Source organism: Oncorhynchus nerka, linkage group LG26 (genome assembly GCF_034236695.1).
Source record: "Oncorhynchus nerka isolate Pitt River linkage group LG26, Oner_Uvic_2.0, whole genome shotgun sequence".
Classification (NCBI taxonomy): Eukaryota; Metazoa; Chordata; class Actinopteri; order Salmoniformes; family Salmonidae; genus Oncorhynchus; species Oncorhynchus nerka.
The window spans coordinates 14,759,709-14,775,298 of NC_088421.1; the positions used below are offsets into that span (position 1 = coordinate 14,759,709).

The 15,590-nt window shown below is 41.4% G+C and overlaps 1 protein-coding gene across 1 annotated transcript in view; it reads right to left on the minus strand.

Annotated features, from left to right (window-relative positions):
* Positions 1 to 2,132: 2,132 nt before the first annotated feature.
* Positions 2,133 to 15,590, minus strand: part of pde4a (phosphodiesterase 4A, cAMP-specific) — a 96,477-nt gene continuing 83,019 nt past the window's right edge. Inside the window, exons 6-14 of the mRNA XM_065010131.1 lie at positions 10,392 to 10,485; positions 8,968 to 9,140; positions 6,877 to 6,975; positions 6,576 to 6,740; positions 6,320 to 6,419; positions 5,907 to 6,061; positions 5,637 to 5,759; positions 5,319 to 5,501; positions 2,133 to 5,108 (exon numbers count right to left, since the gene is read on the minus strand). Coding sequence (XP_064866203.1) covers positions 4,554 to 5,108; positions 5,319 to 5,501; positions 5,637 to 5,759; positions 5,907 to 6,061; positions 6,320 to 6,419; positions 6,576 to 6,740; positions 6,877 to 6,975; positions 8,968 to 9,140; positions 10,392 to 10,485 — 1,647 coding nt within the window. The 3' untranslated portion in view covers positions 2,133 to 4,553. The remainder of the gene's footprint in view (positions 5,109 to 5,318; positions 5,502 to 5,636; positions 5,760 to 5,906; positions 6,062 to 6,319; positions 6,420 to 6,575; positions 6,741 to 6,876; positions 6,976 to 8,967; positions 9,141 to 10,391; positions 10,486 to 15,590) is intronic.

Sequence of the window (15,590 nt, forward strand, 5' to 3'; positions counted from 1 at the left end):
TTTGGCAATGTTATGTGGATTTGAGGTTGCAGACGTGTCTGTCAAAATACTTAGTATTTTACTTAGTGGTATAAAGTACACTTTTCTTTTTTTTTGCCTAAAATGACATACCCAAATCTAACTGGCTGTAGCTCAGGACCTGAAGCAAGGATATGCATGTTCTTGGTACCATTTGAAAGGAAACACTTTGAAGTTTGTGGAAATGTGAAATTAATGTAGGAGAATATAACACGGCTTGGTTGGGTTGTGTATCGGAGGACGCATGACTTTCAACCTTCGTCTCTCCCGAGCCCGTACGGGAGTTGTAGCGATGAGACAAGATAGTAGCTACTAAACAATTGGATACCACGAAATTGGGGAGAAAAAGGGGTAAATAAAAATAAAAACATTAAAAAATATAAAAAAATTAAATAACCAAATACTACCATAGTACTCTTTTACTGGATGACTTTCACTTTTACTTGAGTCATTTTCTATTAAGGAATCTTTAGTTTTACTCAAGTAAGATAATACGGTACTTTTTCCACCACTGAAAATACTTCATAATTATAAGAGAGGTAGCTATGATCAAGTCAAGCCAAATAATTAGATAGCGTAGCCTGAAACTGTCAGGCTGAAATGAGTCCATCAATTCCTGCAATGGGGCTTATCATATGTATTGATAATCCTCATGGTGTGCAATGGAAGTCTCTGTAGCCCATTCTTACTAATCACTTAGATCGTCTTTGATAAACATGTAGGCCTACTCATACATTGATTCTCTCAAAATAAAAATATGGTGTGGAAGCACAGTATTCACATTCACTTTATAAACCACAATAAACCAGACTATTGAAAACCTTGACCTTTTAGTCTACTCCTTTTTTATAATCTCTGATACAATTATTAAGCACACACAGTAGCCTACACAGACAACAAATACAAGCCAGTAGGCTATTTCTCTTTGCTTATATTATAAAAAATCTTCCTTTATTTGTAATTTTAACACACTTTACAGTACCGAACAGTGAAATAAAATAAAAATATACTGATATATAATTGTATTATATAGCTGTTTGCTTATTAAATGCATTTTATTCACAAAATAACACCTCAGTTCTCTCAGAAGAAAACCTTTCATAAAAATAATATAATAAAAAATAACTTGGACACATTTTACACATTACAGCAATATAATTTACAAATATTACAATCATTTCATGGTGTTTTTTCCATTTATATAATTTTCCTAACTTGTGAACAAGTAACACATGGATTAAAGCCCAGATAATTGTTCTTGGAGGGAGTCTAATATGACAAAACTGACCAAGAAGTGGAGGTGGAGCTAATTTCAAAATGGCTACGCAATGTCTCTCTCAGAACCTTCTTGTTTTTTACCTCTCGCTTCACCCATACACATCTGTCAATAACTCACAATCACTCCTACATGGCATATTGATAATGAATAGTTTTCATTGATTATGACTTGAGCAATATGGAATGGGCAAACATGGAATAGCACAATAGAAAAAAACTAAGGTTTAAACCAGGTCCAACGGAACTAGTGAGAGACATAACTACCAAATCTTCCAACAAACACATACTGTACCCACATATTACTTTAACCACACTGTCTACCCTACAACCTCCCTTGAAAGAAAGTTCTGGTACAAAATATTTTAATTTTTCTGATGATTCATCTAATCCTGATTAATCTAATTAATCTAATAATGAAATTTACACACTTCTGTGTGTGAGAAAAATGATAGCACAAAAGAGAAAGACAGAGGAAAGATGAGGACAGAAAAAGAGAAGGAAAGCGTGATGGTGTGGCCAGTAGTGTTTTACTGATTTAGTAATTTTCTTGTAACTAAAACATGGTTAATTATCAATGATAATGACCTGAATCAATTTCTAATTTTACAATCCAACATTACAAAATATACAAAACAAGCTGTGATAATGCTAATAGTTAAATTATCAATATGTCATTATAGTTTCGTTTCTTGACCATTCATCCACCAGAATGATACAAAAATAAAAACTGTACACAAACTTGTGGTATTTTCCATGGTTTCCTGTTCAATATTTAAAAAGAATGGCAGCAATTCATCAAATGAATAATTTCTTAATAAGAAATGATCGCTACAGTATTGTGTTAAAATGGCAATTCATTATTTATTTGTTTTTATAGCTCATGAAAAAACAAAAAGCCAGATAAACAAAGCCGTATATCTTCAAAGACAGAGGGAAGCTTCATGGGAATCTCCTATTCCAGGTACTGAGACAGTAATGTTGGATTCCCATTCCAACAATTAAAGGCCTGTGCAGTGACACCGCAATGCTGCTCCAGCCAATCACAGAGCTGGACTGGATGGATCTCAGGCCTCTGTTCCATCAGGCACAAGCTGTTCTTTAGACGAGCTACGTTACCGACCAGCAGAAACCAGCTATACTTATGTTGTTGTTTTTTACCCTGTGAACAACTCCAAGTTAAACTGAGACCTATTTAAGCTGTGTGCTGATCAATCCCGTGACCATGTCCTCATACAGCCAGGATGGTGACTCTAGTGCGTGATGACACACAAGAAGAGCTCTCTCTCCCTTCCTCCTCTCTCTCTCTCTCTCTCTCTCTTCCTCCTCTCTCTCTCTCTCTCTCTCTCTCTCTCTCTCTCTCTCTCTCTCTCTCCTCCCCCTCTCTCTCTCTCTCTCTCTCTCTCTCTCTCTCTCTAAATGTCTCTCTCTCTCTCTCTAAATGTCTCTCTATCTATCTATCTATCTATCTATCTATCTATCTATCTATCTATCTATCTATCTATCTATCTATCTATCTATCTATCTACAACACATTCTTAATATTGTCCCTGACCATATGTAGATGCTGGGTACATTGTGTATAGACACACAGACACTCACATATAGAGGCATACAGACATAGTATAAATATACTAGGATATTTAGAATTTATCTTATAAATCTACATAGTTGCAGGTATGTATCCTGCATTTGACATTAAGGCAGAAAAGCTTAAAACATAACAAGAATGGCTGTGTGTGACTGTCTGAACAGCCTCCTTTCTGGCCAAGCTCGTTCTTTCGATTCCCTCCAATCCTGAAATCACCCTGACAAAATCCTCTCAGTCTGCCCCGTCAAAGCATCTCTCCCCTCATCAGTTTCCAATCTGTTGCTTTGGTGACAACTGATGCAGTAAGTGAGAAGAGACTGGTGAATAAATACATTGTGAGTGGGTAAATGACAAAATGTGAATTTGTGCTGCTGATGATATTATCCTAATCCTTCAAACATATTTAGCAAAAACAATAAAAAATAGAAAACAGGCAGAACATATAGTGTAAAGTATCACATGGCTTATCCTCAGAAAGTAAAAAAGTAAAATAATTTTCATATGTAAAAACTGGAGAGTCCACAAGCAGCAGGTGTCGTGGTGTAGTGATAGTGACTGCTCCTTATCTACGAGTTCTGAAACGTCTCATCAACTTGAAAAGCAACAAAGGAAGACTTACAGCTGAAAACCTGTCACCACAGAAACATACTGAGCATGTGACACACACACACACACACACACACACACACACACACACACACACACACACACACACACACACACACACACACACACACACACACACACACACACTAAATCATTAACAGTTACAATAGATATTTGAACAAGAGACAATCTAAAATAAAGACAAAAGCTGACACTCCTGTCCCACGATGCACTGCTTCACGACAGCTCCATGTTTCAGGAGCTGGTGTTTCCAGAAAGGCACACAGCCATCTTGTACCGGTAGCACTTCTTCTTAAAGGGAAAATGGGAAAATGGAGGCGGGACCCTCAGGTCCCCTCATCACAGCATCTTCCTTTCTTTATTAAACTTAATCCTCTCTTCTTTTCTCGCTCCACTCCTCCTCTATAGATAGATATCTGTAGTCTTCTTTCCGACAGAAATGGAAAATAAGTCACTCAGAAAAAAACAGAGTTCTTGTTGAATTCTAACAAACATGAACTAGTAATACTGACTGACGCTAGTTAATACTCCATATAGAGATGGCTTTTTCCAAAGAGATTTGTTACCAATCAGATTCCTCTAAACACACACGCACACATAGGCACGCGCAAACACACAAACACACACATTCTCGTGTGTAGACTTCAGAGTTTTTTTTCTTCCATGAATCAAAGTGTGTGAGTGAGGTGTGTTTGTGTGTGGAGGTGAGTTTGTGCATGTTTATGTGTGTGTGTTTCAGTTCCAGTGCTACGCTGTCTTCAATGGCCCATTATTAATGCTTCTCTATGTTCCGCTTTGTCCTCATAGCAGTTCCTCAAGCATCAGCTGGAAGAAACACCTCCAGCTCCAAATCTACAGTTGCTGTGTAAATAGCTTTTCTTTAAGCAATATTATTTGTGTTCCCTTTTTGAAAAATAGATTTAAAGGTCTATTGTCTATGTAGTCTTATTTGATATTGGGTTTTGGCCATCGGAAATAAAGGATGGTAAACAGGGGCGTGGTGTGTGAATGTGGGGTGTGGCCAGGGAGAGAGGAGCGGAACTCATGTGTCATCAGCTGGTGAGGAGGAGTCTTCCTCCTCCTCGTCCTCCACGGGGCTTGTGTCAGATTGTATCTCCACCCCTGACTGAGCTCGCTGAAGAACTCCCCTCTTCTCCTCCTCCTCCTCCATCCCTAGTTCCCCTTCCTCCTCGATGATGTCTCCTTCCCTTTCATCCTTTACCACGTCCTCTCCTTCCCCCTCTTCTTTCTTGTCTTCCTCCTCTCCCTGACTGCAGTCCAGCACCATGTGATTGGGGGTGGTTTTCCCCTCCTCCTCCTCCTCCTCCTCCTCCTCCTCCTCCTCTTCTTCCTCCTCCTGTCCTCCCTCCGTGTCTTCATCCAAGGTGAGCTTGAACTGGAACTTGTCGATGCAGGCGTTGAGCCTCTTGTCTGGGCCGAGGGGGATTGGGGGTGGGGAGATGGGGCTCTGGGGGATGGTGCTCTGGTACCAGTCCCTGTTGTCCTCAAGAGTGTCAAGGATGTCCTGGGCGTCAGGGTGCACCAGGTCCCCCCACGTCTCCCACAGAGGGTGCACGATGTAGTCGATGAAGCCCACCTACAGCACACAACACCAGGAGAATCAAACACACTAACGAACATCACACTAATAACAAGCACATTATACACGGCTAAGGAATTTGTGTCAGCAACATGAGATGACATTTATAAACATCAATAATTATTAAGAAAGCATATATAAGCATTAAGCTTTTATAATTACTTTGAAAGTGATCCCAACATGTGTGTTGTGTGTATGTTTCCTAACCTGACTCTTCTCCACAGAAGCAGTGTGTTTGTCACACATAGGGCTGATCTCCATGCCTCTCTCCCTCTCCTTGTCCCCCTGTCTAAAGAACTCCTCCATGATGCGCTCAGTCCACTCTCTGTACACGACCAGGGGCTTGGTGGGGTTACTTAGGTCCGCACAGTGCACCATGTTCCTCAGCACCTGCAGACACACACATAAGGTCAGGAATCACCAGTGCACGGTAGGCGTTGTGAATTTTCTCCAGCTTCAATTTGAGTTTGGAGTACCATTTTTTTCTGCAGGGGATATGTTTAGAGGTCAGAAGGGAAAGCTCACCTGGATGCGATCAGTGTAGTGGTCGAGCAGGAGCACTCCTGAACTGGTCACCTTCTTCGTCTCCACCATGGTCTTCAGATCAGCCAGCAAACTCATGTGCTTGGACATATCTGTCGCCAACACCTTGAGAGGTCAATTAAAGGACGAGGTCAAACAAAAACATGAAACAATATCAGGGAATAACATTTAAATAACTCTTATAAGCCCCGCCCCTTACTGAGCCAGCAGAGCAGCCCATTAGTGGGTGAGTGTGAGTGGCAGGAGCCTCACCATATCGATAACGAGCTTGCGCAGGCTCTGTCTCTGCCTCTTGCTGAGGTTCTGGAAGATGTCACAGTTGTCCTCGTGGAGTAGCTTGAAGCCCACGGCCAGGTGGTGGTTCTCCAGGACTGACTCATCGTTGTACATCAGAGCCAGCTCCGAGTCTGGGGGAAGAGGACAGACAGAACACACCGGGTCAGTACAGAACACATACTAGGTCAGAGGACCTGTAGACACACCCCACTAGTAACCTTTTCACATTACAGTGCTGACTCTGACATTTTCTTTTTACATTATCAGCTGTGCTACACTGACTAGTAAGCTGAGCTAAACTGAGATGTGGTTCAGGGAGCTTTATTCAGTTAAAATGCAGTGTACTGTACAGCGTCCTGTCTCCTCCTTTCTCCATTGTAAGGACTCACTGGTGTTGATGAGGAACTGGTTGGACACGCCAGGATGATCCACATCATGGATGGCAGCAGCAAATAACGCAGCCAGGATCTCCAGATCAGTGAACACAGCCTGACAGAGAGAGAGAGATAGAACACAGTGTAACCAATCACGTTTTAGAACAGCCTTTAGGACATGAATGTGCGATGGCAGTTAGAGTGCAGCTGTGTGCTTCACGTTAGCTGTTGTTAGACATAGGCTCAGTGTGTGGTGATATTTGGTTCTTACGTCCAGAGCCGGTGTGGACAGCAGGACGTGGGTGGACTGTGTGACGTCAGCGGCGTGGAGGCTGTTGTGGTAGGCCACGTTGGCATGGTAGTGGTCCTCCAGGGTCATAACGTAGGTCACGAAGGTGTCGACAGGGATTTGAAACGTCTTCAACAGATCCCTCTCCTACAGGGAAGGAAAACACAGTGTCACGCAAACACTCAGGATCCTATACACGTATATGAACAGCAAAGTCTACATTAAGTCTATATGACCACTCTTACCAAAAATCGAATGGATAAAACCACTGCTTCTCACCCACCTGGAAGATGGCGAACATGATGCAGCTGAGAGGCCTATTATTGGAGAACTCAGCCAGACGAAAGATATTAAGGCCCCACTTATTCAAGTCATCCAGCTCCTGGTCAACAGACATCAGAATCAGAAACAGAATCACCTTTCTTTGCCAAGTAAATGTACACATACCCAGAATTTGACTTGACATATGACTCCATTTAATCCCTTCAGAGACCCATCAATAAATGAAATCAATTCATTTTTGTCCACTCTAATGGAGATAGATTTTTTGGGCCGTATCTCTGAGGCCATACATGCCACTGTGTTAAGTCCTGTTGTACCTTTGAGAGGACATTCTGGGGTATTCAATGATATCATGTGGGGCGTGTGACTGTACTTTCTTATCCTGTATTTTTTTTTAATGGCTGCCATCTCAATTTAGCACATTTTATTTAAAGAAGAAAGTACATGCATGTAATTGTGTAATCATAATTTTTGTGATATTCAAATTGTTTCCAGTAAGTAAATACAGTACATGACCAAAAGTATGTGGTCACCTGCTCTTGTCGAACATCTCATTCCGAAATCATGTGCATTGATATGGAGTTGGTCCCCTCTTTGCTGCTATAACAGCCTCCACTATTCTAGGAAGGTTTTCCACTAGCTGTTGGAACATTGCTGTGGGGACATGCTTCCATTCAGCCACAAGAGCATTATTAAGGTCGGGCACTGATGTTGGGCGATTAGACCTGGATCGCAGTCGGCGTTCCAATTCATCCCAAAGGTGTTCACTGGGGTTTATGTTATGGCTCTGTGCAGGCCAGTCAAGTTCTTCCACACCGATCTCAACAAACCATTTCGGTATGGACCTCGCTTTGTGCACGGAGGCATTGTCATGCTGAAACAGGAAAGGGCCTTCCCCCAACTGTTGCCGCAAAGTCGGAAGCATAGAATCGTCTTGAATGTCATTGTATGCTGTAGTGTTAAGCTTTCCTTTCACTGGAACTAAGGGGCCTAGCCCCAACCAAGAAAAACAGCTCCAGATCATCATTCCTCCTCCACCAAACTTTACAGTTGGCACTATGCATTGGGGCAGTTAGCGTTCCCCCAGTTAGCGTTCCCCTGACATCCGTCAAACCTAGATTAGTCCGTTGGACTGCCAGATGGTGAAGCGTAAAGCTCCGCAATGGTGGCGAGCTTTACACCATTCCCACCATTCCAGCCGACGCTTGGCATTGTGCATGGTGATCTTAGGCTTGTGTGCAGCCGCTCGGCCATGAAAACCCATTTTATTAAGCTCCAGACTAATAGTTATTATGCTGATATTGCTTCCAGAGGAAGTTTGGAACTCGGTAGTGTGTTGCAACCGAGGACAGACGATTTTTACACGCTACGTGCTTCAGTACTCAGCAGCCCCGTTCTGTGAGCTTGTGTGGCCTACCACTTTGTGGCTGAGCCATTGTTGCACCTAGACGTTTCCATTTCACAATATCTGCACTTTCAGTTGACCGGGGCAGCTCTAGCAGGGCAGAAACTGTTGAAAAGGCATCCAAAGACGGTGCCACGTTGAAAGTCACTGAGCTCTTCAGTAAGGCAAGTCTACTGCCAATGTTTGTCTACGGAGATTACATGGCTGTGTGCTCGATTTTACACACCTGTCAGCAAAGGGTGTGGCTGAAATAGCCAATTCCACTAATTTGAAGGAGTGTCCACATACACTATATATATTAAAGTATTTGTGGAATAGTTTGGTGAGTTTTCAGAGCAGTGTAATATATTTTTTCTCACATTAAATAAGAGCTAAATAAGAGCTTGTGTATAAATATCCTGTATTTTTCACCTACTGTACACACATTTACTGTAATGTAAAATTTTACAAATATAATATTCACAGCATCATAATATCCACTACAGTGCACATACAATAAAATAAAATAATAAATAAATGTTGTCAAATGTTTATTTCACTCACAAAAAAGTAATAATTCATAAAGCTTTTTTTCGCTGGGTCTCAGCAAGATATGCCATTTTAAATCATCTTCGAGGTGACTGAGTGTTCATGTGTGAGTATGTGTAAGGGTCCACAGATCCCAGATCCAGTACAGGTATACCGTACCCTGGCCAGTGCGTCCTCCTGTTCCGTCTTGACTCCGAAGCGTGGCATGGTGGTGTTGATGGACAGGCTGGAGCTGTGTGTCAGCTTCTTCACTCCACTGATATGACACATGGGCTTGTCCCGGTCCCGCTCCCGCAGGGTCGGAGACGGGATCTCTACCTCATTCTGCTTATCTGGAGGAGACATGGAGGTCAGAGGTTCATTACAATACTTTTGAATGCTTGTTATAAGCACTTTGAGATATCAGCTGATGTAAGAAGGGCTATATAAATCAATTTGATTTGATTTGATGCATTTATAACTTCTTATTATAAAGGCTATAGTGTGCTATATCTCTATAGTATGCATCATTACAGGGCTCACTTTTGCATGTACATTGAGTGATTGATTGATTAATCTTATGCTACACACAGTTAAATAACATACATTTTTCTAAACTAATCCAATCATTTAATTAGATTTTTTGCACCCGTTACAGAAATGTAATGTTGTTCCAATTGGTAGTCTCCTCACACTGTTCTTAACCCTGGCAGTCATTATGAATGCAGGTTGTGAGTGAATACACAGTTCTACTGTTGGATCGCCTAACTCTGGCTGAATTCCAATAGGAATTACATGTCACTTTGCAAGCCAGCATAAAGTGTCTTGCAGGTAGGGTTGCAAAAGTCTGGTATGTTTTCCAGAAATCCGGTTTAGAAGATACCTGGAAATTCTTCAACCTCGATTTTGTTTTGAAAATATGGGATTTTGCAACCTTATTTGCAGGCCTGATGTGGCCTGTCAACCATGAGTTTCAGGCCACTGTATTAGAGTAAATCTAGGCCTCAAATAAGTCCTTATGAGATATGTAATGTTTAATTATAATGATAACATTCACCTAGGAATTCACTTGGGAAAGGCCATAGGACTGAAAATGAACAAATTCCACAACCATGTCGCTAATAAATACAGCCATGGGTGATGATTCCACAATTCACTCAAAAAGGCAAGGTACACTGGGAAATTATATTGGGGGCGTGGCTTAAAGTGGGCGTTACTCTGATACAACTCAAATCAGGACCCCCCTAAAAGCTCATAGTAACTCTATCAGTTTGATTAATAACTACAAAATCACTTTAAGTAACTGTACTCAGATATATTAAGTACAACGCGTTTCCTCAAAACTTTTGAGTAATGACAGCACATTGGGGTTAACAGTGTGGATAAAGGTCAAATAACAATAAATGCATTATACTGGTCAGTATTAACTAAAATATAACCCTCTTTCTAAATAGCAGCCGTATAGTGCACTACTTTTGACCAGAGCCACATACATAGGGCTCTGGTCAGTTTCCTTGAGGATAGAGGACTGAGGTGTATAAGGGATAGAAGACAAACAGAGACCCAGTCAGGAGTGCAGGTGAAAGGGGAGGTGTGTGACTCACCCAGGAAGGTAGTGGAGATGTATTCAGACACCTGGTTCCCTGAACGACTCATCTCTGACAGGTGAGACAGCTCCCGGTTCAACATCCTCTTAAACTGGGGGAGGAAACAGAGAGAGGGATGGCGCAGAGCATGATATTATTACCAAGAACAGGAGAAGACCGAAGTTAGAGGTATTGCTTGAATAGTGTCCCTGAAATAATGTTCAAACTAGAAAGTCTTGGACACAAAGCTAAACTTGGCCTTAGAGTAGTACTGATGAAAAAAACACAAATATGGAGAGAAAGCTGCTATTTAACATATATTTAAATAAATATATAAAAAAATATCAAACAAGCAACTTCTGCACAATAAAGAGGCAAAATGAGACCCCACTCTTTGTATATGTACACAGTAGGCCCATGTTCACACTGGATTTCATACCAAAAATAGCACAGCAAAGACATGTATAACTAACCCAAGATAGTTCATCTGTGTCATTTTCATTGGGAGCAGATGAAGCATAGAGGGGCAGAACAAGCAAGGTGGTTGGCAGAGCCAAGCACGAGCTAACAACATCCCATTGGCGCGTTCTGTGCTTGTGCAACAACTCAATTCACCCTTGCACTCCTTGTAAACAATGTCATTTAAAAAAAAAACTTTGTCAAAGGATCACATCTACAAAACTTAGTGCACTCTGTTCGGTCTACAAAACTTAATGCACTCTGTTTGGGCTACAAAACATAGTGCACTCTGTTCAGTCTACAAAACGTAGTGCACTCTATTCGGGCTACAAAACGTAGTGCACTCTGTTCAGTCTACAAAACTTAGTGCACTCTGTTCGGTCTACAAAACTTAATGCACTCTGTTCCGTCTACAAAACTTAGTGCACTCTGTTCGGTCTACAAAACTTAGTGCACTCTGTTCAGTCTACAAAACGTAATGCACTCTGTTCGGTCTACAAAACTTAGTGCACTCTGTTCGGTCTACAAAACTTAGTGCACTCTGTTCGGTCTACAAAACTTAGTGCACTCTGTTCAGTCTACAAAACTTAGTGCACTCTGTTCGGTCTACAAAACTTAGTGCACTCTGTTCGTTACAAAACTTAGTGCACTCTGTTTGGGCTACAAAACTTAGTGCACTCTGTTCGGGCTACAAAACTTAGTGCACTCTGTTCGGTCTACAAAACTTAGTGCACTCTGTTCAGTCTACAAAACTTAGTGCACTCTGTTCAGTCTACAAAACGTTGTGCACTCTGTTCGGTCTACAAAACTTAGTGCACTCTGTTCAGTAGAGTACACTAAGTTCGGTATACAAAACTTAGTGCACTCTGTTCGGTCTACAAAACTTAGTGCACTCTGTTCGTTACAAAACTTAGTGCACTCTGTTTGGGCTACAAAACTTAGTGCACTCTGTTCGGGCTACAAAACTTAGTGCACTCTGTTCGGTCTACAAAACTTAGTGCACTCTGTTCAGTCTACAAAACTTAGTGCACTCTGTTCGGGCTACAAAACTTAGTGCACTCTGTTCGGTCTACAAAACTTAGTGCACTCTGTTTGGTCTACAACACTTAGTGCACTCTGTTCGGGCTACAAAACTTAGTGCACTCTGTTCAGTCTACAAAACTTTGTGCACTCTGTTCGGTCTACAAAACTTAGTGCACTCTGTTCGGTCTACAAAACTTAGTGCACTCTGTTCAGTAGAGTACACTAAGTTCGGTATACAAAACTTAGTGCACTCTGTTCGGTCTACAAAACTTAGTGCACTCTGTTCGTTACAAAACTTAGTGCACTCTGTTTGGGCTACAAAACTTAGTGCACTCTGTTCGGGCTACAAAACTTAGTGCACTCTGTTCGGTCTACAAAACTTAGTGCACTCTGTTCAGTCTACAAAACTTAGTGCACTCTGTTCGGTCTACAAAACTTAGTGCACTCTGTTCGGTCTACAAAACTTAGTGCACTCTGTTCGGTCTACAAAACTTAGTGCACTCTGTTCGGTCTACAAAACTTTGTGCACTCTGTTCAGTCTACAAAACTTAGTGCACTCTGTTCGGTCTACAAAACTTAGTGCACTCTGTTCAGTCTACAAACCTTAGTGCACTCTGTTCGGGCTACAAAACTTAGTGCACTCTGTTCAGTCTACAAAACTTAGTGCACTCTGTTCAGTCTACAAAACGTAGTGCACTCTGTTCGGTCTACAAAACTTAGTGCACTCTGTTCAGTAGAGTACACGAAGTTCGGTCTACAAAACTTTGTGCACTCTGTTCGGGCTACAAAACTTAGTGAACTCTGTTCGGTCTACAAAACTTAGTGCACTCTGTTCAGTCTACAAAACGTTGTGCACTCTGTTCGGTCTACAAATTTAGTGCACTCTGTTCGGTCTACAAAACTTAGTGCACTCTGTTCAGTCTACAAAACTTAGTGCACTCTGTTCGGTCTACAAAACGTAGTGCACTCTGTTCGGTCTACAAAACTTAGTGCACTCTGTTCAGTAGAGTACACTAAGTTCGGTCTACAAAACTTAGTGCACTCTGTTTGGGCTACAAAACTTAGTGCACTCTGTTCAGTCTACAAAACGTTGTGCACTCTGTTCGGTCTACAAAACTTAGTGCACTCTGTTCGGTCTACAAAACTTAGTGCACTCTGTTCAGTCTACAAAACTTAGTGCACTCTGTTCAGTCTACAAAACTTAGTGCACTCTGTTCGGTCTACAAAACTTAGTGCACTCTGTTCAGTCTACAAAACTTAGTGCACTCTGTTCGGTCTACAAAACTTAGTGCACTCTGTTCAGTAGAGTACACTAAGTTCGGTATACAAAACTTAGTGCACTCTGTTCGGTCTACAAAACTTAGTGCACTCTGTTCAGTCTACAAAACTTAGTGCACTCTGTTTGGGCTACAAAACTTAGTGCACTCTGTTCGGTCTACAAAACTTAGTGCACTCTGTTCGGTCTACAAAACTTAGTGCACTCTGTTCAGTCTACAAAACTTAGTGCACTCTGTTCAGTCTACAAAACTTAGTGCACTCTGTTCGGTCTACAAAACTTAGTGCACTCTGTTCGGTCTACAAAACTTAGTGCACTCTGTTCGGGCTACAAAACTTAGTGCACTCTGTTCAGTCTACAAAACTTTGTGCACTCTGTTCGGGCTACAAAACTTAGTGCACTCTGTTCGGTCTACAAAACTTAGTGCACTCTGTTCAGTCTACAAAACGTTGTGCACTCTGTTCGGTCTACAAATTTAGTGCACTCTGTTCGGTCTACAAAACTTAGTGCACTCTGTTCAGTCTACAAAACTTAGTGCACTCTGTTCGGTCTACAAAACTTAGTGCACTCTGTTCAGTCTACAAAACTTAGTGCACTCTGTTCGGTCTACAAAACGTAGTGCACTCTGTTCGGTCTACAAAACTTAGTGCACTCTGTTCAGTAGAGTACACTAAGTTCGGTCTACAAAACTTAGTGCACTCTGTTCAGGTCTACAAAACTTAGTGCACTCTGTTCAAAACTCTACAAAACTTAGTGCACTCTGTTCGGTCTACAAAACTTAGTGCACTCTGTTCAGTCTACAAAACTTAGTGCACTTAGTGCACTCTGTACTTAGTGCACTCTGTTCAGTCTACAAAACTTAGTGCACTCTGTTCAGTCTACAAAACTTAGTGCACTCTGTTCAGTCTACAAAACTTAGTGCACTCTGTTCAGTCTACAAAACTTAGTGCACTCTGTTCGGTCTACAAAACTTAGTGCACTCTGTTCAGTCTACAAAACTTAGTGCACTCTGTTCAGTCTACAAAACTTAGTGCACTCTGTTCAGGTCTACAAAACTTAGTGCACTCTGTTCAGTCTACAAAACTTAGTGCACTCTGTTCAAAAACTTAGTGCACTCTGTTCGGTCTACAAAACTTAGTGCACTCTGTTCAGTCTACAAAACTTAGTGCACTCTGTTCGGTCTACAAAACTTAGTGCACTCTGTTCAGTCTACAAAACTTAGTGCACTCTGTTCAGGTCTACAAAACTTAGTGCACTCTGTTCAGTCTACAAAACTTAGTGCACTCTGTTCAGGTCTACAAAACTTAGTGCACTCTGTTCGGTCTACAAAACTTAGTGCACTCTGTTCGGTCTACAAAACTTAGTGCACTCTGTTCAGTCTACAAAACTTAGTGCACTCTGTTCGGTCTACAAAACTTAGTGCACTCTGTTCACTACAAAACTTAGTGCACTCTGTTCAGTCTACAAAACTTAGTGCACTCTGTTCAGTCTACAAAACTTAGTGCACTCTGTTCAGTCTACAAAACTTAGTGCACTCTGTTCAGTCTAAAAAACTTAGTGCACTCTGTTCAGTCTACAAAACTTAGTGCACTCTGTTCAGTCTACAAAACTTAGTGCACTCTGTTCAGTCTACAAAACTTAGTGCACTCTGTTCGGTCTAAAAACTTAGTGCACTCTGTTCAGTCTACAAAACTTAGTGCACTCTGTTCGGTCTACAAAACTTAGTGCACTCTGTTCGGTCTACAAAACTTAGTGCACTCTGTTCGTCTACAAAACTTAGTGCACTCTGTTCAGTCTACAAAACTTAGTGCACTCTGTTCGGTCTACAAAACTTAGTGCACTCTGTTCAGTCTACAAAACTTAGTGCACTCTGTTCAGTCTACAAAACTTAGTGCACTCTGTTCAGTCTACAAAACTTAGTGCACTCTGTTCAGTCTACAAAACTTAGTGCACTCTGTTCGGTCTACAAAACTTAGTGCACTCTGTTCACTCACTCTGTTCAGTCTACAAAACTTAGTGCACTCTGTTCGGTCTACAAAACTTAGTGCACTCTGTTCAGTCTACAAAACTTAGTGCACTCTGTTCAGTCTACAAAACTTAGTGCACTCTGTTCAGTCTACAAAACTTAGTGCACTCTGTTCAGTCTACAAAACTTAGTGCACTCTGTTCGGTCTACAAAACTTAGTGCACTCTGTTCAGTCTACAAAACTTAGTGCACTCTGTTCTACTACAAAACTTAGTGCACTCTGTTCAGTCTACAAAACTTAGTGCACTCTGTTCGGTCTACAAAACTTAGTGCACTCTGTTCAGGTCTACAAAACTTAGTGCACTCTGTTCGGTCTACAAAACTTAGTGCACTCTGTTCTGTTCAGTACAAAACTTAGTGCACTCTGTTCGGTCTACAAAACTTAGTGCACTCTGTTCGGTCTACAAAACTTAGTGCACTCTGTTCAGTCTAC